The sequence below is a fragment of the Onychostruthus taczanowskii genome, unplaced genomic scaffold (assembly GCF_017590055.1).
Source record: "Onychostruthus taczanowskii isolate IOZ18803 unplaced genomic scaffold, ASM1759005v1 scaffold6, whole genome shotgun sequence".
Lineage (NCBI taxonomy): Eukaryota > Metazoa > Chordata > Aves > Passeriformes > Passeridae > Onychostruthus > Onychostruthus taczanowskii.
Window position 1 is genome coordinate 3,836,862 of NW_024503679.1, and position 26,529 is coordinate 3,863,390.

General features: G+C 38.7%; 1 protein-coding gene across 5 annotated transcripts in view; it reads right to left on the reverse strand.

The window, feature by feature from the left end:
• The window catches only part of TJP1 (tight junction protein 1), a 69,496-nt gene that overhangs the window by 17,106 nt on the left and 25,861 nt on the right, over window positions 1-26,529 (reverse strand). For all 5 annotated transcript variants that reach the window (XM_041418292.1, XM_041418290.1, XM_041418294.1 and 2 more), the window contains exons 2-19: window positions 24,117-24,173; window positions 19,556-19,680; window positions 19,244-19,346; window positions 17,543-17,822; window positions 16,873-16,976; window positions 15,817-15,985; window positions 15,315-15,459; window positions 9,541-9,677; window positions 6,965-7,070; window positions 5,984-6,134; window positions 5,354-5,462; window positions 4,497-4,716; window positions 3,931-4,115; window positions 3,703-3,798; window positions 3,201-3,283; window positions 1,971-2,181; window positions 1,337-1,437; window positions 54-407 (exon numbers count right to left, since the gene is read on the reverse strand). In XM_041418292.1, the coding sequence (XP_041274226.1) occupies window positions 54-407; window positions 1,337-1,437; window positions 1,971-2,181; window positions 3,201-3,283; window positions 3,703-3,798; window positions 3,931-4,115; window positions 4,497-4,716; window positions 5,354-5,462; window positions 5,984-6,134; window positions 6,965-7,070; window positions 9,541-9,677; window positions 15,315-15,459; window positions 15,817-15,985; window positions 16,873-16,976; window positions 17,543-17,822; window positions 19,244-19,346; window positions 19,556-19,680; window positions 24,117-24,173 (2,736 nt within the window). The remainder of the gene's footprint in view (window positions 1-53; window positions 408-1,336; window positions 1,438-1,970; window positions 2,182-3,200; window positions 3,284-3,702; window positions 3,799-3,930; window positions 4,116-4,496; window positions 4,717-5,353; window positions 5,463-5,983; window positions 6,135-6,964; window positions 7,071-9,540; window positions 9,678-15,314; window positions 15,460-15,816; window positions 15,986-16,872; window positions 16,977-17,542; window positions 17,823-19,243; window positions 19,347-19,555; window positions 19,681-24,116; window positions 24,174-26,529) is intronic.

The following is a 26,529-nucleotide window of genomic DNA, read 5'->3' on the forward strand; positions in this document are numbered from 1 at the left end:
AGTACTTGCAACCTGAAGTGTATAGTTGTCAGTGTATAAAATTACTTTCTTACCGGCTGAGTAGTAGTTGCTTTAAATCCTGAAGAGTCTATTCTCAGATTTGGCTGTGGCTGAGCTTGAGATGCATAAGCAGGGTAAGTCTGAGTCTCATGATGCATTCCGGAAGAATCCTCTCGAACAGGTTCAGAGGAGCGTGTAATAGCAGATTCTGGAGGAGTCCCAACCTCATCATTCAGAGTTTCATCCAGTTCTTGGTCAGTATAAGCACCCCCTTCTGTGTCTGTGTCCTCATAGTCAGACGTGTGTCTGCTGTCTGTGCTGTACATGGAATACTCACTGCCGGGAGCGGAGAGGTAAGAAAGGCGGTCATCGTGTAAATCAAGATCATCACTTGTAGCACCATCTGCCTGTGGCAAACAAAATTAGGGTACACGTTTATTGAAATACCTTCTAAAGTACACCCTTTCTATTGCAATGTAGAACGTGGGAGTTTTATCACATTCAGTATCAATATCATCACAGGGGACAAGAAATCAGGTTGGCATCACTGAATGTGTTAAGCCTAGACCTATCTGCAGCCTAGCTCACTGAATCATTTTACTAAGGGACCAGATGCCTGTCAGAGTAAGGGGACAGTGCAGTGTCCACAGATATCTAAGTGCTTGGAAAAATACAGAGCTGCATTTTAAAGTGGTTTTATGATATCGGAATCATTACTTTGCAGGTACATGTAAGGAGCTAAGGTCTAACCCAGATCTAATTAAGAAACCCACAATAGCTGATTCATCATTTGCTTACTTTTAGTTGGCACTTCACTTGATAATAGCTCTTCAAGAGGAAGGATCTAATGTGCATAGAGTAACAGGCAGTTCAAGAAGGTAAGTGGAGATTTAGTGGGGAACACAGAATACTAACTTGTGATTTAGCATGTGCTTTCTCACAACTGTTCTCAGAAAGGTCAGAAAGAACATAAATATGCCACTTGCTTTTATAATAATGAAAAACACATTCCATCATCAGGCAATCCCAGCCCTGAGAACCCAGCAAGTGAAATTCCCAGAAGTTCTGTGATGAAAACCATCCAATCCCCTCAAAATCTTCATAGCATTACTATATCCTCCAGTTAACAATGCCAACGAGCAAATGCTCCCTTACTACACAGCTACATGCATAAGAACAAACTGTACAGCATTCATTAACACAATAAGTGCTCTAATGTAGTGACAAACCAGGTTTGAGCAGCTCACACAGCCAGGAGGCATTACTGCTTTAGATCTTCACAGAAAACCTCTCACGAATACTGTTTTGCCATTTCCCCCCAAATATTATTTCTTACCTTTCCTTCTGAAACCCACACCAGCTGGTTCTGTTGTTGCTGAATTGCTTCCTTAAGAGCTCCATACCATCCTTCATTCATTGAATTCAAGTTAATGGTAGCTAGAAGTACAGCAGATTAGTTTGACTTATGATTTCTGCAGAACTACAAGAAGGATCTGTACCATGAGTAATAAAAGCAATATAAACCGGTTGGTTAAAACTAGGAGATTTAAACAGAAATGTAAACTAGTATCCAAAGCAACCTGAAGGCCCAATGTGATTTGGGATGTTTTATCCCAGAAAACACTGAATTAACAGTAGCTTAGAATAGAGGCTTGAATTCAGCCAGACTAAAACAATGAAGTTACATCACTTTTCTATTTATTCAAGATTTGATTTTGGCTGATGATCCTGCAAAGCCACAAGATCTATTAGAAATGTCATTTTGATGTTTCAGATTGCTTTACATTTGAGCAGTCATGTGCAAATGATGCACACACCAATTAACTACTGGTTATTGAATGGCAAAGCCTGAGCAAGTCTGTCACTGCTTGACCTGCTCCATTTGCAGCAAATTCTGGAGGTAGAAGCTTCTCTCATCTTGCCTCCCCTTTCCTCTCAGAAATTCTAATCCAGTCTGTCTAATTACTTACTTGTGAAGAGGTGGTGATTATTTTTGCGGAGCTTGTGAGCTCTTTCATACAGCTTCCTGGCACTTTTTCGTGATTCTGGGCACAACCTCATTCTCATGGTCTTTACTCCCTGCTTAGAATCAGGATTTAGGAACACTACAATTGGATACCACTGGGCATAATTCAGACGGTCCACTGCATTGGGGGTGACATCTAACAAAGCATGTTTGTCCTGCAGTGACAAGAAGGACAGAGGCAAGAAAGTCAATCATTTATGTCCTAGATGAATTTTTTTAACATACTCCACAAACTGATTTTGTATTACCTTTAGAGAAATCATTGTTTCAAAGTATTGATTTAAATCCTTCTCCTATTTGAATTAACAGAATAATAAAACCCAAACCAATTCCAATAAAAGCCTAAACAGGCATATACATTTTGAACTGTAGGACCATTGCATAACTCCAGGATTTATTACATTTAATTCTATTTTTTTATAATCTCCTCAAAGTAAGCAGACACTGAAATAAAAAGCAGTTTCCTATCAGCATTCTGTAAATAGGAAAAAAACAAAGACTGAAACACACGACAGTCCCATTACACACTTCTATCTTCCTTCTTACAAAAAAAAAAAAAACCCACTGTGGATGCAGAACTTGGCCAGCTTTCAGGCAATCAGGCACACAGCATGAAGCATGCTGACTTTGCTGCTATAATAGCTTTTTTCCCTCTCATACTTCAGCATCTGAAAATCTTCCAGTTTGTTTTTAAGTAAGGAAATAAATAGGTGAGCCTCATCTAATGCACTAATGGTATAGGTTTTAAGGATATTAAGGAAGGGAGATGGAAGAACCCTTTCTTAGTCCTCACACAAAATAATTATGTCAAGTGATCAATTTGTACACTGGGGTGGGGCAAAACTAAGAACCTGATAAATAAAGTAACCATTTCTAGCTATAATATCACACCATGGCTTTAAATGAAAGAGGAAACAGCCTAAAAGAGCCTTAATGGAGAAAGGACAACAGCCTCTGGAACAAAGCCCAGAAGCACATCCAGGCTGCAGTTATTAATACAGAGAAGAAGGGTGGTAGGGTTTTTCTTATTAACCAACAGAGAGAGATGAGAAAGTTATTTTTAAAGCAAACACAGTAAGTTAACCATTCTACATTTAAAACATCCAACACTTTACTTCATGTTATCAGTTTTACTTTTCTTGTGTTAGAAGTCTAGTGACAACAGAAGACTTACTCTGTCGATTATCTGCTTTATAGTGTGGAGACGAATAATGCCAGAACTACGTTGGTCAGTACCAGCATCTCTTGGTTCACTTTCTGGTAAAGAAGACACAGATAAAAACCTATTGTAAGTTCACAACATATTCTATATTCCCTTATTAACATAAAACAAACCATTTCATAGCTCAATCTGTCAATTCAGCTTAAAGACACTTCTGATTACATATCATACATGAAAGTCTACCCACCATTACAGCCATAAAGATTACATCTTTACAAAAGAACTTACCAATAGGATGAGATACAGAATTAAAATGAAATTTGAGGCTATAAATAGAACTAACATGTCTTCAGAGAATTATCAGCAGCAATGTAGTAGAACTTCTATTTAGTCTGTTCCTTTACATCATCCATGTCTTGTTAAATATGTTAACTAAAGTAATAATAAAGAAACAATCTAGCCAAAGAAAGCTGACTACTTTCCTAACCGCAGAAAAACCTGATCTCACACCTACTTGCAATTTGGAAGATATCTGGTTCTTCTCTAGCAAGTTTCTCCCGTGCAACATCAGCTATTGGACCAAAAATGGTTACAGGTCTGAGAAACCCAGCTAGAATCGAAAGAAAAAGAAAAGTCAAGATATATCAATTGCTTAAACCAAATGCAAGTTACATTTAACTAAATTGACTTTTCCAAACCAAACCACACAAACCTGCAATGTGCAGTAAGAGTAAAGCCATACCTTCCCGAAGAACAACTCTTTCATAGGCAGGAAACTTTGTCTGAACAGGTTGGGCAGAAAGATCTTCTCTGCTTTTCCGGAGATTTCTTTTTGAGCTCCGCAAGCCTCGGAATCTCCAGAAGTCTGCTCGATCTCCTCCTGCTGTCTTTGGAAGCGTGTACTGTACGCTAGCCAGCTGCTCAGCTCTAAGGTGACAACAAATCCCAGTTACCAAGAAGTCAGCTTCTGGAGTAATGCCTGACTAGCAAGCTTACACTCTCAAAAAACCACCGCCACTGCTGAACCAAGCTTTTGTCGTATTACGAACTACAGGACAACTACTGAGCCTGGTATCACATTTATAAAACTTATTACATCCTTGTTTCTTGCACTGAAAAGAAAGTTTATTCATGGACCATGCAAAGTTGAAAACAAATCCACAGGTATTTTACTTTAGTGTGTTTTGCAGTGTTTCTTACTGAACCAATTCTGTAAACTTATGTCCTGCAAGGGAGTCCAGTCACTCATACAGATGCCATTTATAACTGTGGGTTTGAATCAGTAATTTAATTACTGCAAGATCGTACCTGTTTTTGTTAGGTATGATACCTCTTTCCACTTCTTTATGATTCTTCCCAATTCGAATGGCCAGCCAGGAACCCAGTTTGCCATTGTACAGAGTGTCCACCACCCGGAACACTTCACCTTTATTGAAACTTAGTCCATAAGGAGATTCCTTCTCGTATTCAAAATGAGTTCTGATATAGAAAGAATCCCCTACATCAGACTCAACAATGCGACGATAAACTGAAAGAAGGAAAAGAAATGCCAAAATATCAAGTGTTATGTAAGTTCAAGTGACGTTATAATGCTCAAAAGAATTACACAAAGTAATGCCTCACCTTAATTCTCTTGCTCTAAACGTACATTACTTCAAGAAGCCTTAATGTCTCAGAGCTGCTCTATTTTAAGCACTATAACTATTTATAGTAAACTCTACTACCATCAATTCAACTTTTACAGTCAAAAATTTGATCAAAGTGCAAGCTTACTTCATTCGCCCTGGAAGGAATTCATCTTGAGAAGTTAGCATGTACAAACACATCACCATAACCACTCATTTTCAATGGCATAACTACAACTGACTCTTCTACTTCCTCCAAGGATAATGCCAAGACATTACTTAGGTGGTAGGGGTTATTCTGAAGAGACATTTTTTGTTTGGGATTTTTTTTGTTTGTTTGTTCAGGGGGGTGTGGGGGTGTGTATACTGACACTGTATCAGTCTCTACTCCATTTGTAGTGCCACCTATCCCAAAGCCAAAAGGATTTAATAGTCTAAGGTGCCAATTTCCTGCAAGCCAGCAGTTAGTTATTGTTCACTAGACTTTTTAATGCCATTCTAAGCAGTCTACTGCATAATTTCCAATACACAAATACTTACCATCTTTTTTCTTCTGTGCCAAAATAGTGACTTCTTCGCCTTTAGGAAGATCAAGCAAAAAAAGGACAGCTTCTTCTCTGATGATATTTGTGAAGTCTACATTATTTACCTGGTATCAATGAAGCAATCAGTTTGATTTAGCATATGACATTATCACAGAGATTTAATTATATAATAGAAAATCTGAATCTATTGCTATGAACTTTTTCTTACTCAATTTCATACATACCAAGTGCACACATCTCAAGATGCCTCTTGTACCTCTAAAGAGTCCCACTTATTTCTCAGTAACAGCACAGCTTCCAGGATAATAGGTAACTGTTCATTTTATAGTCATTATGGAGCATCTATATACATCAGTAGCCCACAGAGTACTCTGACAACTCAGTCACTCAGCATGAATTTAAACAACTTGATAAACTGAATGAGTCCACAAAATTTAATGTAAAAAACTTGCTAACCTTCCTAGCAACAGTACAGTAAAAAGAGATTTTGCTCCTAGAACATCATCTAACAAATACATACAGAAAGAACACTGTATGAACTATGAAGGCAAAATATTCAATCCTACAGAAAGAAAACCTACTTTGGTACAACAAAACATTTGTAATGTTAACAGTTTTGACATACCCTGAGAATCTGGTCCCCTTCCTCTAATCCTTCTTTTGCTGCAGGGCTGTCTTCCAGAACACCAGCTACAAATATGCCAACATCATTGCCACCTGCTAGTCGCAAGCCCACACTATCTCCTTTTCGGAATTTTACCAGTTTCATGCTTGGCCTAGAAATTTAGAAAATATTCCACTTACTGGTATAATAGCTCAAAATATCCTGATAAATTTGAAAACATGCAAAGAAGTAATCTGCTTGTTAGTCAATTAGTGGATATTTTGCTATACATACCATAAACTGCTTATCAACTGCAGCATTACAACATGCTCAACAGCAGCACTCCAAAAAACCCACCTGCATGTATATGTTTAGTATGGTTTGTTTGTCTTACACTCATAGTGTTTATGTGAGACACTGACACTCTTCCAAAAACATTCTTCATTTTAAAGAGCTATGCTGGCATACAGATCTATTTTGGCTCTGAAGAGATCAAGATGAATTTGAGGTCAAACCAAACTAGAATCTATTCTCAAGTACACTAATGCCCACAAAGGAGATCCCAGTTGAAGGGGGACTTATTTCCATGCTGGGACATTGCACAATTCTGCAGTAACCTTTACTCACTGCTCTCCAATTACTATGAAAGGTGAAGAATATACTACAGTAACTTTCCTCTCTTTGGAGATAAGGACAGGAAAGGAGGAGTGAGAGTGCCCAGGGAGAGACAAATCCAGCAAATCCTTTACACCTGTTGATTATTTTAAGGGGTAATTTCCATAGAAATTAATAGACTTTAAAATGGTATATAACACAGTGTAAATTCCTACAAGGCTTAGAAATAAATCTCATGTCTTCATCCTATTATTTGTGAACAGAAGGGTCAGGACAGAATACTAGACATGATATCAGAGCACAAAGAGAGATTATTGACTACCCTGGATAAAAGTTTGGTTTGCTTAAGAAGCAGGCAGATTCAAACAGAGTTCAGAAATACGTTACCGAAGCATTCCATCTTCATGGGTTGAATTGGGTAAAGGACCATCAGATGGACTGACTGGTAAATCCACATCTGGCTGACCTCCTTGTGCATACACTGGCTTTGGCTCTATGAAAACACCGAAGATTTCCCATTTGGTCATTTAAAGATGACAATGTGAAGTTTAACTTCGTTAAAACTTAGTTAGTGACTTCTTCAATAGCTTTCCATCTACCCCACCTAGAAGTAAAATACTAGAAAACTCACAACAGAAGACACTTTCATCATGAGTGATGAGAGAAAACTCACAACAGATGACACTCTCACCTTGCCATCCAGAGCAGTGTGATTACTGGCCTAATGACTACTTCAGTAAATATTCCCAAACCTCCTTTGCACTTCATTAAGTACTCTGAATGCTTCAAAAGGAGGAGAACGAGAAGGCTTCATGCTCCCAAGACCACTTTCAATCCTTCTGTTTCTAACCTTGATTTTCCTGACCTAACATACTGGTTTTCCATTGGTTCTCTTCAGTCAAGAATTGAATTTTTGAAATTAAAATGCCGTAAGACCTCACTCTATTATACATGCCTCAGGTCCAGCTCAGGTGGTCCTCAGAGCTATGTACTTACTATGGCTTTGCTGCAGAGCTTCTCTGGAGTTCCTGTGAGGAAACTGCCACTGCAGGCTTCCCTCAGCCATGAGCACTAGTAGGGGCTCTTCTCTGATAAAGGCTTGGTTGTGTTACAAGGATTTATAGGCTCATTTTTGCACACAGGAAAAAATTTGATTTCAAACAAGGCTGACTTTGAACTAGTCTAATATTCCTGATCTTACCAATAACTGCACCATCTTCCTTTCAAATAACTGAACAGACTAGTTTGAAATTGGGAATTTCAGGAAATTGGGTAATTATGCCTTTTTCTAGTATGACTCTGGTCCTTCCCATACACTAACATTTCCTTTAAGTCTCTAATGAACCTTTCCTAGGCTAAGCCTCTGATGATCCCTCCCGAAAAATACTTTCCTCCCACCCTTCTTTGACACAATCAACTGTGACAGTCAATTTGCCCTTATGCCTAGTCTAAGCAACAAACCATCACAGATTCTGCCAACCACTTCTCTAACATTTTCATTACAGTCTTGGAAGGATCCTCATTCCCCTAGAGCTTTTGTGAGGCTGTTAAAGGATTACGCCATTTGCTACACCTTTTTATCTCAGTTTCTCTTGGGCAAGTGAATTTTATCTGCAGACATTAATGTAAATATTAGCTTTATGTACTGGCCTACAACTCCTCCCACCTAAATGAAGTATTTCCATGTGCCTCTTCCCATTCATGCAAGAATAGAACATTTGTCCTTTCCCACCAACCAACAAAACCCCACACTATTTATCACTGTTTTGCTAGTCCCTCAGACCAATTATCAGTACATTATTTTGGATTAAGAACCATCTTAAGGGTCACCTATCTGGCTGGATTGGTATTATGCCAATTATTAATCTTCAGTATCTTACACAAATGTAGAATTCATCTTTCTAATCTCACTATCACATCCTTTTCTATCTTGACAAATATAAATTACTTCATTTGCCTCTCTTCATGACAGTGCTGTCAAAGGTCCCCTCTTATGACCTTCTTTTTAATAATGGCTGTTGTATCAGAAAACCTACTGTTCTTATTTTCAAGATCTTTCAGAGTCTATCAACACCAGAACCCTTCCAGCTCTTCACTAATCTACTGACTACTACATGCAGCAGTGTCACTACTCATCCCTTAGGTCCTCAAATATTTTCAAGCTTGAATGTGCCTTCTCTCATTGCACCCAGCCCTTCTGTAACAGCTCCCTCTAAACCATCTGCACAGCTCCTTTCTCCACTTGTAATTTCACTGAAGTGCCTCATTCTGTAAACAAAAATCTTGTAAGTGCCAGCCTGCCTGGAACACTGTCCTGTATCATCTTTGTTTTGTTTGTTTTTGGTTTTTTTCCCTTTTTTACACCATCTGGCTTTTATCTGCTGCCATTTAGCTTACCCTTTCCTTTTGGGAAAAAGGAAAGATTTTGTTCTGGTTTGATTAGCTGTACTGCATTTGTTAACCTGTTAACTTCTTTGTCCTTGACTGCAGTTAAGTGCTACATGAACAAAGCACTTTGGAGTGTGTTTTGAGTTTATCTTGGAAACAGTAGCTCTAAACAGGCTTAAATACATGGCTGTTATAAATATAGTCTGCTACAGTAACCCATAAGAACACATTTACTGCTGAACACTCAGAAAAGAAATGACAGATTTTAACCTTGTCCGAGAAATCAGTACAAAACTCTTTACAACCATCAATTGTAACTACAACCCTAAACACTGAAATCTGACCCCTATATAAAGACAGACCCCACAACTTAGGTTTTCAGTACCAAAACTCTTAAGATATAAATGAGATTATGGTTACAAAGACTGTTTGTATCCAGAAATAAGAATAATCAGGACTTGGTCTGTTTTAAGACTTGAAAGTCATTCCACAAACATGCAAGAGCAAAAAGAACAGTCTTTACTGTTCATCCACTCTCAACAACATACATAATTAATATATGTTAACATTGTTACCTGGGAGTGGTGGAGTTTGTTTTTCAGTTCTTTCAACTGTCACCTCTTCCACAGCTTTAGAAATATCATCTGCATTCTTTACAGGTGTAGAGACAGCTCCTGGTTTAGTTATTCTCTCATCTTCTCTGCTTCGATGACTATATTAGAAAAAAAGATTCCACTCTGCAGACAGAACTGCTTCTACCATCTCAGTCTACTAAGACTAGAGAATAAACACTTTCATTCATCAGGTTGAGGGTAAGGGATCACCATTACTATTTAGGAAGGTGTTGTTCTTAGACTAACACATTATTAATAGTTTTTACCATTTCTAAATCCTGGTGTTTTGTCCCTAACAGCTCATTAACAAAGGACTCCCTAGTCATGGCAGTGAAGAGAGCAGCAGCACATGGGACACGGACTCTAAACCTTCAAGCTCTCTGCTTCAAGCACACAGGTCACACACACATGCTGTATATTGACAGACACATAAAGAATTGAGAAGCAAAGGGAAGAAAGGAGGAAAATCAATTACAATAGTCTTTACCTCACCCCTTCCTATAGAAATCATGGATTTTTAGAGTTAATTCTTAGACTTCGCTGTGATCAAGATAATTTATCTGCTCCTTTGTGTGTCAGCTGCCCTGAAACACAAGTGCTGCTGGTGTGGCACCTTTTTTCCTTGCCAAGCCCTGCCAAGGCCCATGTAATATGTCCCCCATTTTTCATCTCCTCAGAGGATAAGGCCTCCAATTCCCAGCTATGACAAGAGAGGAGTGCTTCTCATCCACACATCTTAGTCAAAAGACAATTTGTTGCTTCTTATACATTTCTTACACAGACTTGGAGCACAAACTGAAGGAATTTCAGACAAGTTAAAGTAAGTTCTTGTTTTTAAATGATGAAAGCGAGGAAAATTCTACAGAATGTAATTTCTACTCCTTGAGTTCAAAAGATCAGCTATTCTTGTCTTGTTGCACTGAGCTACAGCCACCAGCTGTACTACAGCAGAACTGAACATGTGCTGCCTGTTGAAATGTTAACCACTACACTGCTATCTGATGAACACTAAATAATTTAATAGGGTTGGAACAGATGAATATTAATAATGAACTAGAAAAATAAAGTTTTCTTCCTGGGAGTTGGCAAATAAGCAAGGATTTAAAGAATATTTGAAATAAGACGGACACAAACAGCAGCCCTTCATAAATACCAGACTGACTTGACAAGAAAAGGGGAAAAAGGTATTTTCTCAAGAATAACAATGGCTTGGTCAGTAGGTGCAAACCCATCTGCTCTCATACAGAAGAAGTCTGTACTGGAGGGAAAAAAGAGAGAAGCTCTGCACTACTAACAGCTAGATGGTGCTACTGGGCAATTAAGAGCATCACTGCCCATGAAGCACAAATGGATCAAATCCCCATTCAGAGTTAAGACTGTTAAGATCCTCATCAGAAATAATGCTTCAAGAGTCAGAAACATGACTTCAGAAAACAGATTCCAGCAAGTCTGCTCATCCAAGACACACAGTAAAGAATAAAAGACATTACAAAAACTGAAACACAAGTAGAATGTGCTTTCCTGAAGCAAAATGAAGTCTAAAATATGAGAAACAACACTTAGCTATTCAGCCAAGACATACTACAACTTCTCAGTGCATTCCTCTGCCAGTTTTGAAACCATGTGCCTGAAGGCAGCTAAACAGAACACAGGAAAGTACTCCAATCACTACAACAAACTGTGAAGAGAAGCACTCTTGCATTATAAACAACCATCTTGTTCTAAGTCATTGATAAAAACAAGCACAGTAGCTTATGTAAAATCCCTATTCATGCCTCTTTTTATCCAGATAGACTCCCTTTTGGAGGCTCCCACAGTTGGTTCAAAGGATGCTAAAACCACTATGTCTAACAAAATTAAAAGTAAGCATTTATCCTTCTACTCATTCCCAAACATCACTGCAAGAGGTTTTCTTATTCCTCTTTTGGATTTCCAGTTTAGGTGCATAAGCTAGACAGTGCCAGACTAAAACATGACTGGACTGGTTGTTCCCTTGAAAATAGTTCCTTGTTTATTAAAAACAGATAAATATATTTAGCTATTTAAATGCATGCTAAGTGTTCTAGAAACAAAAAAGTTCTGTAATGTTGTAAGCTGCAACTAATTCTACTCCCCTAAGATTTCTGGATAATGAGCACCAGTTAATCAGACACTACAGTAAATTTCCCCATGAGCCCTCTCTACCTGTTTCCAAGCATCTCCTAACATTTAAAAGGAGCATTATTCCAAAGCAAGAATATTATCTGTTTTGCTTTAAAAATAAGGCAAAAAATACTATAGTTACTAAACAAAGACAAATTTATTTTACATTTCCCCTACACAGTCCAAACCCAGTGTAATTTTATGCTGCTTTGATTCCTGTACACATCAGGAGAATGCAAATGTGGAAGCTCTGAAGAACAGTAACTAAAATACAGACACTGAGGGCACAGCACAAAATAGTCAGGTGAGATCTGAAGCCACAGGCTCCTGGGCTGCTGCTCTGTGTGCAGGCAAATACACCCTGCCAACTCAAAAACCTGCAAAAGTTCAGGTCTACTCTACCTGAGACATGAAATTTTAAATGGGAAAAAGCTGATAGAACAAAAAGGAAACATCAGAAAAGCAGAGGAGTAGGTTCTGTTCCTTGACTTTGCTTAAACTGTCCAGTAAGCCCTGAATATTTCACATTACAAGATGATATAGGGAACAACTTGATGCCACCACTGGTTCCAGGTGAGGGAAACTCATTAAAAACTGACAGCTGCACTTCCCAAGAGACAAAAGTGTTGTTCCCTGTGTGCACTGTGACACTATTGTTTAACATCTGTGCTGTGTCAGGGCCCCCTTTACCTCACTTCCTCTCCCTGACATTTTTTCAAAGTGTGCTTACCAGAAACATTTTAAAATTCCAAAACACAATCAGCTACACGTTAGCGCTACTACTGCAGAACAAGAGATGACCTGCAACACACAATGTTTGTGTCTACAGAAAATTATGGAAAATACGAACTTGCAGGCTCTTCCCAAGTGTGTTTTTAGCACATTTCAAGCTATTTAGCATAAGAAGAGTAAGAGCAAAGTAGCATCTTCCTAAAGACATAGAAAATAGGGCTGATTTTTATCTTACATTCTGGTTTTTCATCTTGTTTTGAAAATGAACAGAACCAATCTCTCACCCTACATATAAATTGACAATGGTATTACAGAAGTCAGCTTCATCCTTCCACAAATAATGATGATCTCGACAGTGATTTCTTCAAGCTACCAAATCTTTCTTGCTGAGGCTGAAGTGTTAAACACATCAGAGGATGTTTTTGCCATTCCAATCAGCATAGCAGACAGAGTTCCCAAGCAGGAATTCTTTCAATTAGTAAAGGGCAGCCCAGAGATATCCTCTGGGAGGTTCGGCAGCACCTGGCTTTAAATGCCCATCTTTAAGGTGGGTCACACCAAAAGCTTACCCAGCTCAACAGCTTCTTAGTGCCAGCAGTAAGACCACACAGCTAAGAAAGGATATGTGACACTTTTCCTGAGGTAGTCTCCAGCTTAGCTGCAGAGATCTCTTTTGCTCATTCTAACTTTTTAAGTACAATTCTTCATAGATGATACAAAGCAAAATTAGCCCTTTCTCTTAGTAAGGAAAATGTTTTAGAATTTGAGTTTTTAAAAGACTGTTGAAGAGACATCTGTGAACTTTGTTTAGTCTAAAGAAAAATAAATCACTACTTAATGCTTTACAGAATGATCACACAGCAATTGTTCTAGAAACCCTATATCCAGGAACATTTCAAGCAGCCTGATGTACATATCAGTGAGGAATACTGAAAGGTGGACAACACTGAAGACCCCATCAGACCCCAAAGCAATACTGAGGCAGATCTGTTAGCAGATTTCTGTACTCTGGTGCCAACTAAGAAATGTCAGTCTGTGCTCAAGCTTGTATGAAAGGACTAAGAGGATTCCCCTGGAACTTCCCTTCTCATTAACATACAAACACTTGGCAGAACAGTGGCTAAATAAAGACTCATTATCTTCAATACATTTTTAACAACCTCCTTAAGCTTAGCTGGAAGACTTTTTGCACATTTCTTCCTCAGCCCATTCTCAAGCCTTTTTCTTCCTCCAGATTTTCCAAATTCAAAAAAGAGTAAGTAGTTAACAACTAATATGATCTTACAGTAGATTTAAATTTGCACAAACAACCATTTCAAAGAGAAGTTGCTCTCAACATGTTTTTCCTTACATGGCTCAGGGCCCAGATTTTCTGATCTTGAAAGGGACATGGCGCAAAGGAAGTCAAGCCATGCCAAAGGAGCTCTTGCTCATACAGAAGATATAACGGATGCATTCAGAGTTGAGATAACTTCAAAGTTCCCTCTCGGGGAAGATTTGATTCTTCCAACAGTTTGGTCTACAGGGAGGAAGTGACCATCTACCTAAGCACTGCAATAGGACAGGAAAGCACTGACACCAGGCTAAGTCAGTCACATTTACAGTTCTGATAGATTTTATTTTTTTTTTTTGTTCCTCCCTCCACAAGCCTTATCAGTCTGCACTAGAAATGCATGTCAAGAAACAGTTTCGAAATAGGACAGAGATCTCACAACCTTCTCAATCAAAGCCCTGCCTCTGGGACCCTGTTTTTAAGTGTTTTCCATGAATGTGGTTCCTGCTTGGAAACAAGCTTTCATGCCTTGTGGTCCCTCTGAACAATGCACACATAAGAGAAGCAAAAACGTCTGTAACCCATAACCCCAAGCAGGGGTACATGCAGGTACAATCTCCCTCTTTAGTTATATCATAAAAGCCTCGAAGGTGTTATTTTCCCCTTGGGCAAACCAATTTTATTCATAAGCAATCAGGCATATCTTTAATGAAATGGCCAGCTGCAATTTGTTTTTTCAGAGTTTTTGAACAGCATCTAAAAATCTTCAAATAGAGGCTCCGAATTAGACATCTGCACAGATCAAATCTAATTTCTGCTCCATCATATTATGAGCAGTCAAAAGAGAAACTCTTCTCTTTCAAATATTTAATAGAATTTGAAATCCAACACTGAAATGCTATTTCAGTAAATTAGAATGTCTGTTTCCAAACTGTTGAAATGCAAAACTGGGCAGATTTGTAATTCAGGACTAAAGTTTCAGATTTCAGGAGGAAAAATTCCAAACCATACAGTATATTACTTGTCTCTGAATTAATATAAAATTAGACTTATGTAATGAAGAATTATAACCAATGTTCCATTACCAGGTTCAAATATTAAAAATAGAGTGTAAAAGCTAAACCTGCTGTGAGATACACCTTGTTTTGCAGGAACTAAATGTATTCAGAAATATAAGATAACCCCGTGCCTAAACAAAGCAATATTTCAGCAAGTTTACCCAGGCTGGACATGCAACAGGAACTGTGCTACAGGTCATCTCAAATCTACTTGCAGCTAACTGCTTTCTAAAACCAAAATACAACTACACATTATTCAGTAACATATTGCTATCAAACTTACATTGTCATTCATACAACCATGCTCTATGATTATGTTTAAAGAAGATGTAACACTAAAGAAAGGTTCACTTTCTCCTCAAGTCTAAAATATTCAGATCATTATTATCTGCATTTCTTGAAACAAAGAATGTCATATTATTGCCTCCATAGGTCTGCTTCACACTTATTACCATATAAATCCAAGCACTCCTACAACTTATATGTTACATTAAATAGTTGATTTAAAAATAATACAATGCTGCCATCACCTGCCGTTGCTGGGCTGCTGTGGAGAATGTCTGGAATGGTCTGAAGGCTCTGACCTCTGGTCAGGAGATCGTGAACGACTGCGGCGGGGCCTGTCATGTGATCGGTTGGAATGATCTGATGCCAGCGACTGAATTTCTGAAATGTCTGTTAAATAAAAGTTGTTTTTTCATGAAATGATTGTAATTTAAATGGTGGCATGACCTGCTTAAATGGGAATAAGCTTTTGCAGAGAATTTTCATGAGGATGTTAAGTCTATGCTTATTATCACACAAAAACAAACTTAATATTCCTGTAAGAACAGCCACAAGAACAGGGACTGTATATTTTCCTCCACAGTTTTTGAAGGAGTGGATTTCAATCACATTCTAATAAAAATTTACCCATATTACAATCTTACTCCTAACTCTTCTCCTCCCCACCCTCTCATCCCACTTAGGTATTTCACATCTTTACAACATAGGGAGTTCTTTCCTCTTTAGAAATCAAGTTTTTATACTCACCATCTCTTTCTGAAGCATTAGCAGAATGAATACTGTCAGAAAGATCAGGGACATTCAACAGCGTGGCTCGTTCATCTCTCTGAACAACCATCTTCAATTTGCCTTTTGACCTTTCTATTAATGTTTTGGCATCTGCTAAGGACATATTTTCCGTCACTGTGCCGTTTATCTGGAATAGAGCAGGAAAAAAGAACAGATATAAACTTACTAAAAAAACCCCAGTGAATCTCCATCAAAAAGGGAAGTGTTCTATCTGATGATATTTAGAAGTAGTTAAAATACTTATCAAATTACCATAATACAATGGAAGACCATTGGGCTCATCCAAAATATTGCATAATATAAAAAATTATTTTCAACTTTCAAAGTCAAAGCTTCTAGCACTAATACAGAACTTGTAAACGATTAGTTATGTTTTTTGAACCAGCACTGCTTTACTCAACAGAGCAAAGAACAGTCCATTTGTCTGCACCAACACATCCACAGCACTATCTCGAAATAAAAACTGTTAATATGAATTACAATCATAGAATAGCCTCAGTTGGAAGGGACCACAAAGATCATCCAGTTCCAACCACCTTGGCACGGGCAGGGATACCTCCCACTAGACCAGGATGCTTAAAGCCCAATCTACTTGCCTTGGGCACTGCCAGGGACAGGGCACAAAAAATTAACCCTTGGGTATATTTATTTCTAAAAAAACCCAACCAAACAAAAAAATTAACCTGAAGGCAAGTTTTAGTGTTGCACAATAGCACAGTTCCACTACATTTTACTTATAACTAAGCAAAGCTTCATACCTTTTCCAACAGTCTTTATCATGTATTTACAGTAGGCACTATTTGTCTGAATAACACTTTGGGAATAATACCAAAAGGGCTTAGTAATTTTAGTTTCCTTAGGGAAGTTGATTCATATTAAATCTGATCTTTGAAATAATTTAATGAAAAGTGACACACCTTCTATTAACTATAATCATGTTACTGACATAGCCAATTCTAGGCAGAGCAACAGTGAGTTTTGCCTTTCAACAATCATCACCACCATACACTGTACCTTCAGTACAACATCTCCTTCCTGGATATTGCCATCTCTTGCTGCCAAGCTGTCCTGTGATATTTCTTTCACAAATATGTGACTTGCCAAACGCAGACCATACTCTTTATAATAAAAGAAAAAGAAAACTGATGAAGTTATAGTAGAAAAGAGGGACGAATCTGGAGATTTACAACACTGCTTTATACAGTGTTTACACAGGCAACACAAAGAGGAGAGTTAGCCTGGCACACAATGGGCTGTAGCAGGATATGTTATAGCTTTACCATTGTATCAGTCTCTTTTTCTAACACCACCTATAATCAGAGCTGTGGTTCAACAGCTTAACTGAGTGCTACCTACAATTTTTCGTCTTCCAAACAAGACACCCACTACAGCTAAAGTGTAGGTATGTAGCTGCTGACTACCAGATGGTGGCTGCAGTTGGAATTTATTCACACTGTACAATACTTTACCCTTAACTAAGCACACAGATTTTGGAATATGAAAAACAGAACCAGAAATACAGTAGCTCAAACTTTTTAAGTTTTGAGCCAGCTACTGGTAAAATGGGCAAACTGGCAACAGCACTGTTCATTCAGCCCACACAGCCTTTAACCCAACACTGCGTGAAGCAGCTGGCCTTTCCGAATCAGCAGAAGTTTTAGCAAGAGATGCACACACAAATTACCTTCGTTTTTCCTGGATTTCACCAGTGTGACTTTGGTGGGCTTTGCAGGCTGGCTGGAGGTGACAGACCTCCTGTCTGACCTGGGAGACAAGCTCCTCTCCCTGCTGGCGCTGCGATCTCTGACCCAGCTCTTCTCGTGCCTCCTGCTGGCACTGGGACCACCGCGGCTGCTCCTGGGATCCCGGATCTCCTCATCATAGCTGTCATCCTCGTTTTCAGACACTGGTTCAGGGTCTGGCCGAGTCACCGGAATCTGAATTTTCTTCATCCTTCGGATAGTCTGCAACCCAACAGCAGGAATCAGCCTCTGGCTGTGTAATGCTAATGGTGTTACTAAATGTCAGAAGCCAAGCTAATCTCAGCATTCAAAACATGAATGTACTGGTGAATGCTCCGAATTGTTGCATCCCCATTATAAAATTATATCCCATTAATACAGGATTATTGTTATCAATACAGATTATGAGAAACTTGTTTTTACAGTTCTTTTAGTCCTTTTTAATGTTTTTGCACAAGTGGCAAAAGGGTAACAATCAACAGCCTCTGTAGCACAATACAATATTCTGCCTTCAGAGCTGCATATTTGAATGCCCTCTCTTTGCTTAAAACCACAAAATCAGTTACTGGCACAGCTAAAACCCTTTTTTGCTAACTTGTAATCTAGTGCATACTCAGTATGGTATTGACAGTGATTCTCCTCAACTTTGAAGTCTCCCAGTCTTCCAAAAAAAAGTTTATGCAAGACATGGAGGACGGGGAGCAGTCGCTCTGCGAAGTTCAAAGTTAGTTTGTACAACATAGACAGCTGGTTCCAGAATATGAGGCAGCCTTGTTCAGAGATTTGTTTGCTATGCACTACAGAACAACACCAAGTTCTACCATGGTTTTCATTAATTACTTTTATTTACTTAAATCTACACACCAAATATTTAAGATACTGAAAGCCCTGCACAGCCTGCCACACATTGCTTTCTGTAAGCTTTAAAGAACTGCTGCCAAATCTATAAATGCAAAACATCACACTTTCTTTGCAACTGCATTAAAGCACATAAATGCACTAAAAATGTGTCAGCAGAAAAGCGTTTCTATAAGCACTAGAAGTCTGATTTTATTAATTTAGTAAGTTCTAAATAGTGTGCATTTTTTATTTTTTTGTAACATAACCCCCAAACTTCTACAGAAAGCTGGATTACTACCCTTTGCTGATGACCTGTTTTGTTTTGCAAAAGTTCAAAAACCATCCACTTAGAATAAGCCTACAAAATTATAGGAATTAAGGTAATTATACTTTATTTTGGCTAACTGTTTACTGAGCACAAAAAGAACTGTTAGTGCCTGAACAGCTTGTCCTTTAGCATACACCAGCCTTTGAAAAACTCAGTAAAAGTGTATCCAACAAAGTAAACAAATATTAAACAAAGCTGACTTGCCACAATTTGGCAATCTGAAAAGAACTTCACCAATAAAGAAAAGGAGTCTGAATTATCCCCTGCCACACTATGCAACCATCAGCATTCACATTTGAACAACATTGTGAGTGACCCACTTGATAAACAGACAATTATTATCACTTAAATCTGAAACATCACACAGGTGTTATTCAAGTACCTTGCATCATGCCTGTATTTTATGGCAGACATTACACTATTTCACTTGTGCTCTATGACTATGGAACTTCAAATCTTCAAGACATTCACTTACGATTTTGGCATTCTTCCCACTTTTCCTCAGCTGCTGAACAGCAAATGCATGCTCGACATTATCCATTGAAACGCCATTAACCATTGCAACACGGTCATTTTCTCTACATGAAAAACATCACAAGGCACAGTATAAATACTTTATGCCAAGAAGAAAATATTGGTGAATAGGTGCCCCTAAGCAAACTGCCAGTATTAAAACGTACTACACCAACAGGTACAGACAACTTGAGACCAAAACAGCTGGGAGGTTAAGCTACTAGTGACAAAGATGAGTGCTCCCAAATCAGCATCCAGGTAGTTTGGCACTTACTGTAGCAGTCCTTCTGCTGGGCCTCCTTTCAGCACATCAGAAATAACTATTGATGTCTCACCACTCTGAAAGTGAGGATTATCTCTTCCTCCAGATATTGCAATACCAAATCCAAATCCAGGGGCCTATAATGTAACAAGAGAAATATTTTTTCTTTCCAGTGTCTAATGGTCACAATTTGCATTCTCACACCAAAGACAAAAACATCCCAGGAGATCAAAACAAGTTTTTGAAAGACAGGATCAATGAACCAATCAATGCTATGCAATCCAGTAACAGGAGACAGATTAAAAATAAACAGTTTTAGAATACAGAGTTTTGGAGTAACTACCCAGTCTCTTCCAAGAGATTACAGTTCTTATTTTCATTTTTATGGCCTGGACCTTAGGCGGTCATCAGCAAGACCTCAATCTTCAGTAAGCACAACAAACCATTCCACTGAGCTGCAACTCTGACTCAAACCCCTATATCACTTCTTGCAACACTTTCTTTGAGTTTTCCCATTATGGTATTTACCCAGCTCGACCTCACTAGCTCAGGAACTGACAGGACTGCAGCACACAGTAGTATGACTGCAGGCTCAGTTCTTACGAATAATACCAAGATCACTTGTACCATTAAATACATCAAAACCTTGTCAGCACTTGCAAATCATCTGCATCTTAACAAAAGTAATTTGCTTCAATCCCTTCCCTCTAGGGTGACCTGCCACTACAGCAAGGTCAATGCCTCTGAAAAGTTATTCCTGTTAGATATTTCAAGATACAACAATGATGCTTACATTTCTGCCTGGAAGCAGCGAGGGTGGGAAATAAGCTTTCTAAATATAACTGATCTGCAAACCATCTAGCTCTTTTACCATTGCCCAGAAAACATTTTGAGGATATTACCATTTAAATGCTGTATTTTACTCAGGAATTTATTCTGCAATTTTCAACTGCGCAAAATGCGGTCACTGGATGGAAAAGAGCAGGTTTGGGTCAATCTCACCCCTCTATTTCACAGAGCACACACTTCGTGCTGGCGGACTTCACCTTCTCTTTTTCTGACTTTTTAACAAACATGACCCAGCTTTAGCAAGGAGTTTCATAACCTTACAGCGACAGCAGAGGCAACATGGCAGTCTGCATCTGGCTGCAAGACACATGATGTTCAGCTTTTTGGACATTAATTACTGCCCAAAACCAACCTGTTTCCTATCTCCTCCCAAAACAGAGGTCATAAAAAGATGTTTCAGATGTGCCTGTAAGCAGTGAATATGAACAGTACCAAAATACAGATTTGGAGATTCACTGCTCAGAAGCAGTTAGTCCACACTGTTGCCAAGAAGGAAGTTGATCTAAGTGTGGGGGACTGGGGAAGGGCACACTTTACTGCTTCTTTTACATCCATTTTAATTCATTAGAGTATGAATGGACTTGTTTTCAAAATACATACCACATAGATCAACCAGAAATCGTGGCTGGGATGGAAGAATTAAATGAAACTTGGTGCCATGAAGGAGGATCTTAAGTGTCCACTCATGGCCAGAGCTGATGGTTTTTTTCAGTTTTATTTTTTAAAGTCAAAGAGAATATATAATAGCCTACACAAATACGTTACTAAAAACCCTTTCAAAACAGTAATATTTCTCCTCTCATGACACTCCTGCTTTTAGTTTTACATTATTTTAAAAACCAGAACTTAGTTTGTACTGTATTTGGGTGGGGAAGAAAAGGGAGAAAAGAGATAATAACAAAGACATTTATGTCAAACTTCATTTAAACATTCTCTATCTTTCCTTCACCATAAACAAAAATATTTCTAGAATTCTCCACTTATGGTAATGAATACAAACATCAGGCTAAGGACAGCAGAAACTCACTGTAAACCTTATCTTGCTGCTTGCCATACTACTTTTAGAAGTAGATCTCCAAATCAAATCACCAGTATGGAGATGACTACGTTTCATACTTTGATGTTCTCTTCCAGAAGCCCTGAAACAATGCAGTCTCACACAGAGACAGCAGTTAAAAGGGCCTACAAGTCAGATAAAGAGGTTCTAATGAGATAAATCAAGGTCTTCAGAAACACTCCCAATTCAAAAATCAAATCCTAAATCCTTCTGAAAATTTAAGACGTCACATAAGAAACCTTCTAGTAAAAATCAGCCTACCTACTTTCCATTTTATCCTGCTGCCTACCATCATCTTGAGAGACAAGTGATTATCAGAACTGCTCTCTGAAAACTGAGCCTAGCTCCTAGATGTGTCTGGAAATAGCAAGATGTTGATCACTACAGATTATACAAGATACTAACATGTACCTTAAGTAAAACTGCATTAAAAAATTCCTTCTATCAGAACTTCAGCTGTCAGATGTTGTAGAAAAAAAAGACAAAAAAAAGAGAGCTGTACTATTCTACCTTCCCATGGAAATGCAGTGTGGGACAGGCAAAAAGATAGATACATAGCTGGTTTCTGTGCTTTGGGCAAGGACACACATCTCCCACAGACACACAGAACTTAGCTCCAAGTAGGAAAAAACCTTGTGACATACAAAGGGCATGGCTGCTCCTTCAAGTACTTTGCAATTAAGTATATAAACCCAGAAGACCTCTCAATGAAAGATAAACTGTAGCTACCTAATAAACTTTAACTGTATCTGAGACTGGCTCAATCTCTTAGAGTTAAGTAGCAGTCCAGTCCAGGAAACTGGAAGGATGTAAAGAAAGGCAACAAAACATCTCGGTGAGAAATTCCAGCCTCTACTTCCCAAAAAACTTCCTAATGAGTAGTGTTGGAATTCACTAGTAAACCTCCTCCCTGTGTTAAGGATAATTCTAAGCACATATTTGTTTAATATTAGCATAAGGGGTTTGGTTTTGTTATCTGGCAGATTGAAATAACTGTTTTTAACTGACTAAATGCTACTGAAGTTATTAGCAGTACATATCATCAGCTTTCAACACCTAACTAAGAGCTACTTAATCAGGTAACAAAACAAGTCATACCAGAGGAGCTGGCAGAATTTTGGCACATAGAAGATCATAACCAAAATTATAATCAAATCCTACTTTCACATCAATGCTATAAAAGAACTTCTGACTTTGCTGCAAGTGCAACCAAAAACAAGATCTCTGGATCCTACCAGTTACTTAAAATTTTGTTCAAGGTACACCAAAAGGCATTTCATTATGCCTTTTTTGCACGGACTAAATGTCTCACTTCTGGTGCCACTGAAATTACTGCTCCAACTGATCAGGAAAAGGTCCCCTTTAAGAGAAAATGAGCTATCACCAAGCCTATGAGCCAACCTTGTATTACTATGGCAATTTTTGTTTGGTTTTGACTATAAAGCAGTACTGATTTAATCAGTAATACAAGTGAAAAACCTGAAGTTTAGAGAGATTACAGGGATGACAGGACAGCTTCAACATGAAAACATCAAGGACAATTAATTATATATAGAAATAACACTTCTTGCTCAAAAACTTTTCGACCTAAAAACTGTTGGAAGCTTAAAGGGTAGCCTAGATAAACATCACTACACATTTCCATTTTGATTTATACTTTCCTTTCCACATGTGGCTGCAGTCAGAGCTGGGATACTTTGTCAGCCTCCTGGTGACACTGAGTGTAACTGTTCCCTTCACAAAAGGGCACCTGCCCAAACAGTTACATTGAATCAACAAGACTAAAGCCTTTACATCAACAGCTAACAGGTCTGACAGAGAATTCACATTTTATCTGCCCAGCTGACCTATACGCACTTTTGTCCATTTATCCCATCAAAGCTACAATTTTAAAATGCCTTTATTCTATGATGAACTGAAGACAAATGATATAACTTTCTCCCTTGAGAAAACACTTCCACATCTCCCTGTTTTTGGGATGAATACAGCTATTTGGACCATGATTCCATGGCTGCTTTAATACTAACTTGCTGCCAGAAATGGCATCCCACCCTGCTCTGACCTTTCCTAAGCAAAAAATCCCTTACTGACTCTCTTGTACAGCTTCAGATAGCTGATAGCTGCATCAGAACTCAGTTTAATTCAGGACTAACTCAAACAAGAGGAGTCAGTCTAAATGCAAAAGCAGTCTGGCTATTCACTGGTTCCCAGCACACATTCCTTTGTGCAGGGTACACATTCTGACCACCCAGAACCACTACTTCCAGCCAGTGGTTTAAGAAAGTAAGCAAGCAAACAAGACAGCTTCGAATACATTTATTTATATGCAACTACATTGTTTCATGTCTCTGCAAATAAAGTTTGAAAACTTTCACACATAGTTACAGCACTGCCATGAATGAACACAGATTTCTGCCTGCCTTCAGTTAGGTTCAGATGTAATCTAAAGCTTGGTTTCTAGCATGGTTATTCGTAGGCAGGCTTATCTCTGAAACCCAACAAACAAATAGAGCTATCACATGGAGCTTTTACAACACTTCTAAATTTAAACAAGAGAATATGACAGTTTCCTCTCTTTTTACTTCCTGACATCTGGCTTTTTCCTATTGTTTTCAAAACCTACCAGTATCCTGCGTTAGGCACACACAGCCAATTGTATGAACTCACCCTGTGAAGAGTCACTGTGTGTTGTTCCCATATAGCTGTTTCTTCCATTGTTGTGCTCTAAGAAGAAAAAAAAAAAAACCAAAGATTAGACTTCACTTTCAATAGTTGTATAATAACACAACAGAAACTTACATTCAAAAGCAGCATTAATATTCATATAGAATAGCTACAGAAGAAGTTGGCCTGGCTCATTCATTACACATTTCCTGCCTTTATATGTCACAGCTGAACTTCCTGTGCTCCTGTGGAAGGGGGTGAGGGGAAGAATAGGCAAAATAGATTACAGAGCTTGAAGTTACAGGTTCCAAGGGAAGGATTACAAGCAGCATTTGTCATATAAGCTCTCTCGGTTGCTCATAAAGATTGTAGTAGATGTAGCCAGTCCAATCAGCTGTATTTATATTCTGACATTTATACTTACTCTCCTTTTAGCTGGTTTTAACTGTATGCAGATTACCACTAATTCATTAACACCCAGCTAGAGATTACAGTACCTGTGCTATTGTGTTATGCACACAGGTCAAATTTAATGGACTGCAGTTTAGTGTAGGCTAATTACTGTGGTGAACAGTAGCACTGCAGAAATTACAAGGTCCTCTCTAAGGTAACTAGATTAAACAGTAACATTATGACAATATTGACATACCTGCATTTCTGCTTGAAAGAGCACCACTTAGTGTGCCACGACAAGCAAACATTTGGAAAGGACAAAATAGCATGAGGGAGGAAAACCCAGCAGAGCCCAAGGCCTGGAAACAGGCAGGAAGGCAGCAGGAAACGCATAGTGAACATCCTGCTGCTTCATTTTCTACCTTTCCAGAGGGAGTGTCTAGTATTTTGCTCCATACCCACTCCCCTCATAAACATGCAATCCACTAATTAAAGAACAAAAGCAGAACACAAAAATCCCTGCAACGTGGAGATGCTCGTTTTCTGAAAATCTACTTTGCTCTCCATTCGCTTCAGTTACAGTAACTCAGTCACTACAACAAAAAGTACTCCCAACTTTTAATCCACTCCTGTATCACAAGGAACAGCAGTAGGAGTGTTTACTCTCACAAACAAGACCTCTGAAAACTTTATCCAACTTCAGAACATTAGAATTTGCAACTGGGTTCAAAAAGCAAGTTCTTCTCATAATGCCAAAAAGCTCTGCACTTTTCCTCCACATTCTGTGCTTGAATTTCAAGGGTCAGGATGTGCCACATTACCGCTCATTTCTCTTTCAGGGTTCATTTCTCCTGAAAGTGCTGTTGCAACTTAACTGTGACATATTTAATTCAAACAGCTGTAATTCTGCTCAATACAGTACCAAACGTTGCTCATTTGCATTATAAATTGATTAAACTTTACCCCAGAATTTGATTATTTCTCTCCAGCTTTTTAAACACAGACCAAATATATACTAAAACAGAAACAAATGACACACACAAAGCCATCTTTGAAACAAAACAGAATGTTTTGCTTGCTGAACGGTCAAGGAATACTGATTTTCTTCCTTATTTCTGATGTTCTCATTCTGTCTTAGTTTTGGCAAGAGCTTCTAGGCCAAACATCTCATCAACAAGTGAAGACTTATCTCTGCAAGTAAACTTCTTCAGCAAAAAGCTCTAAGTAGCTCCTGTTCAGAAGACGGTGCAACAGACATCCAATAAAGGCAAAAGTTGTAATTGACATTGTAATTGAAACAGGCAGCCTCATTTTTACCTGCAATAATAAGAGAAGCTAACCCTGCTCATTTCCTGCGCCTGCCCTGGCAGCGCTGGCAGGTCCAGCCCTGGGTCAGCAGCAGAGGCCCCTGAGCCAGCACAGACCGAGCTCCTTGGCTCAGGGTGCCTGATTTCCATGGCTCTGAGTCCTGGTGCCTCCCTGCTGGAGCTGGGTGCACAGGGCAAACAACACCCGTGGCTCTGGATATGGCACAAACTGATAAAACCCAGTTTAACCAGCTCAGCACCGCTCCCACTGGATCTAGGAGAACTGGCAAACCCAGAGCTGGAGCAGGGCAAGATAACAGCTAAGCCATGAGTAAGAAAAAAAATTCCATATGTAACATGCTTCTGAGAACTGTGAGAAGACTTACTACTTCATAAAAAAACCCAAGACAAATGTAAAAAAACCCAAACCAATCTCACAAACTCACCAGCCTTTCTAAACCTGGACAGGGCACTCACTGCTCAGTCACACTGAGGCTGCCATTTCTAAAGCCTTTCTCCTTTCTGCAGAAGCTCAGTCTTTCCATTTTGTTCTTCATTTCTGTGTTCACACTATTGCTATCATCACCTCCTCTAGATTTTACTAATACACCATTTCAAATGCACAAGGCTTGGAAACATCAAACATCCATTAGTTACACAGCAAAGCAAGTAATATGTTATTTTCATTCTTTCTGCATGCCCAAACAGTCCAATCA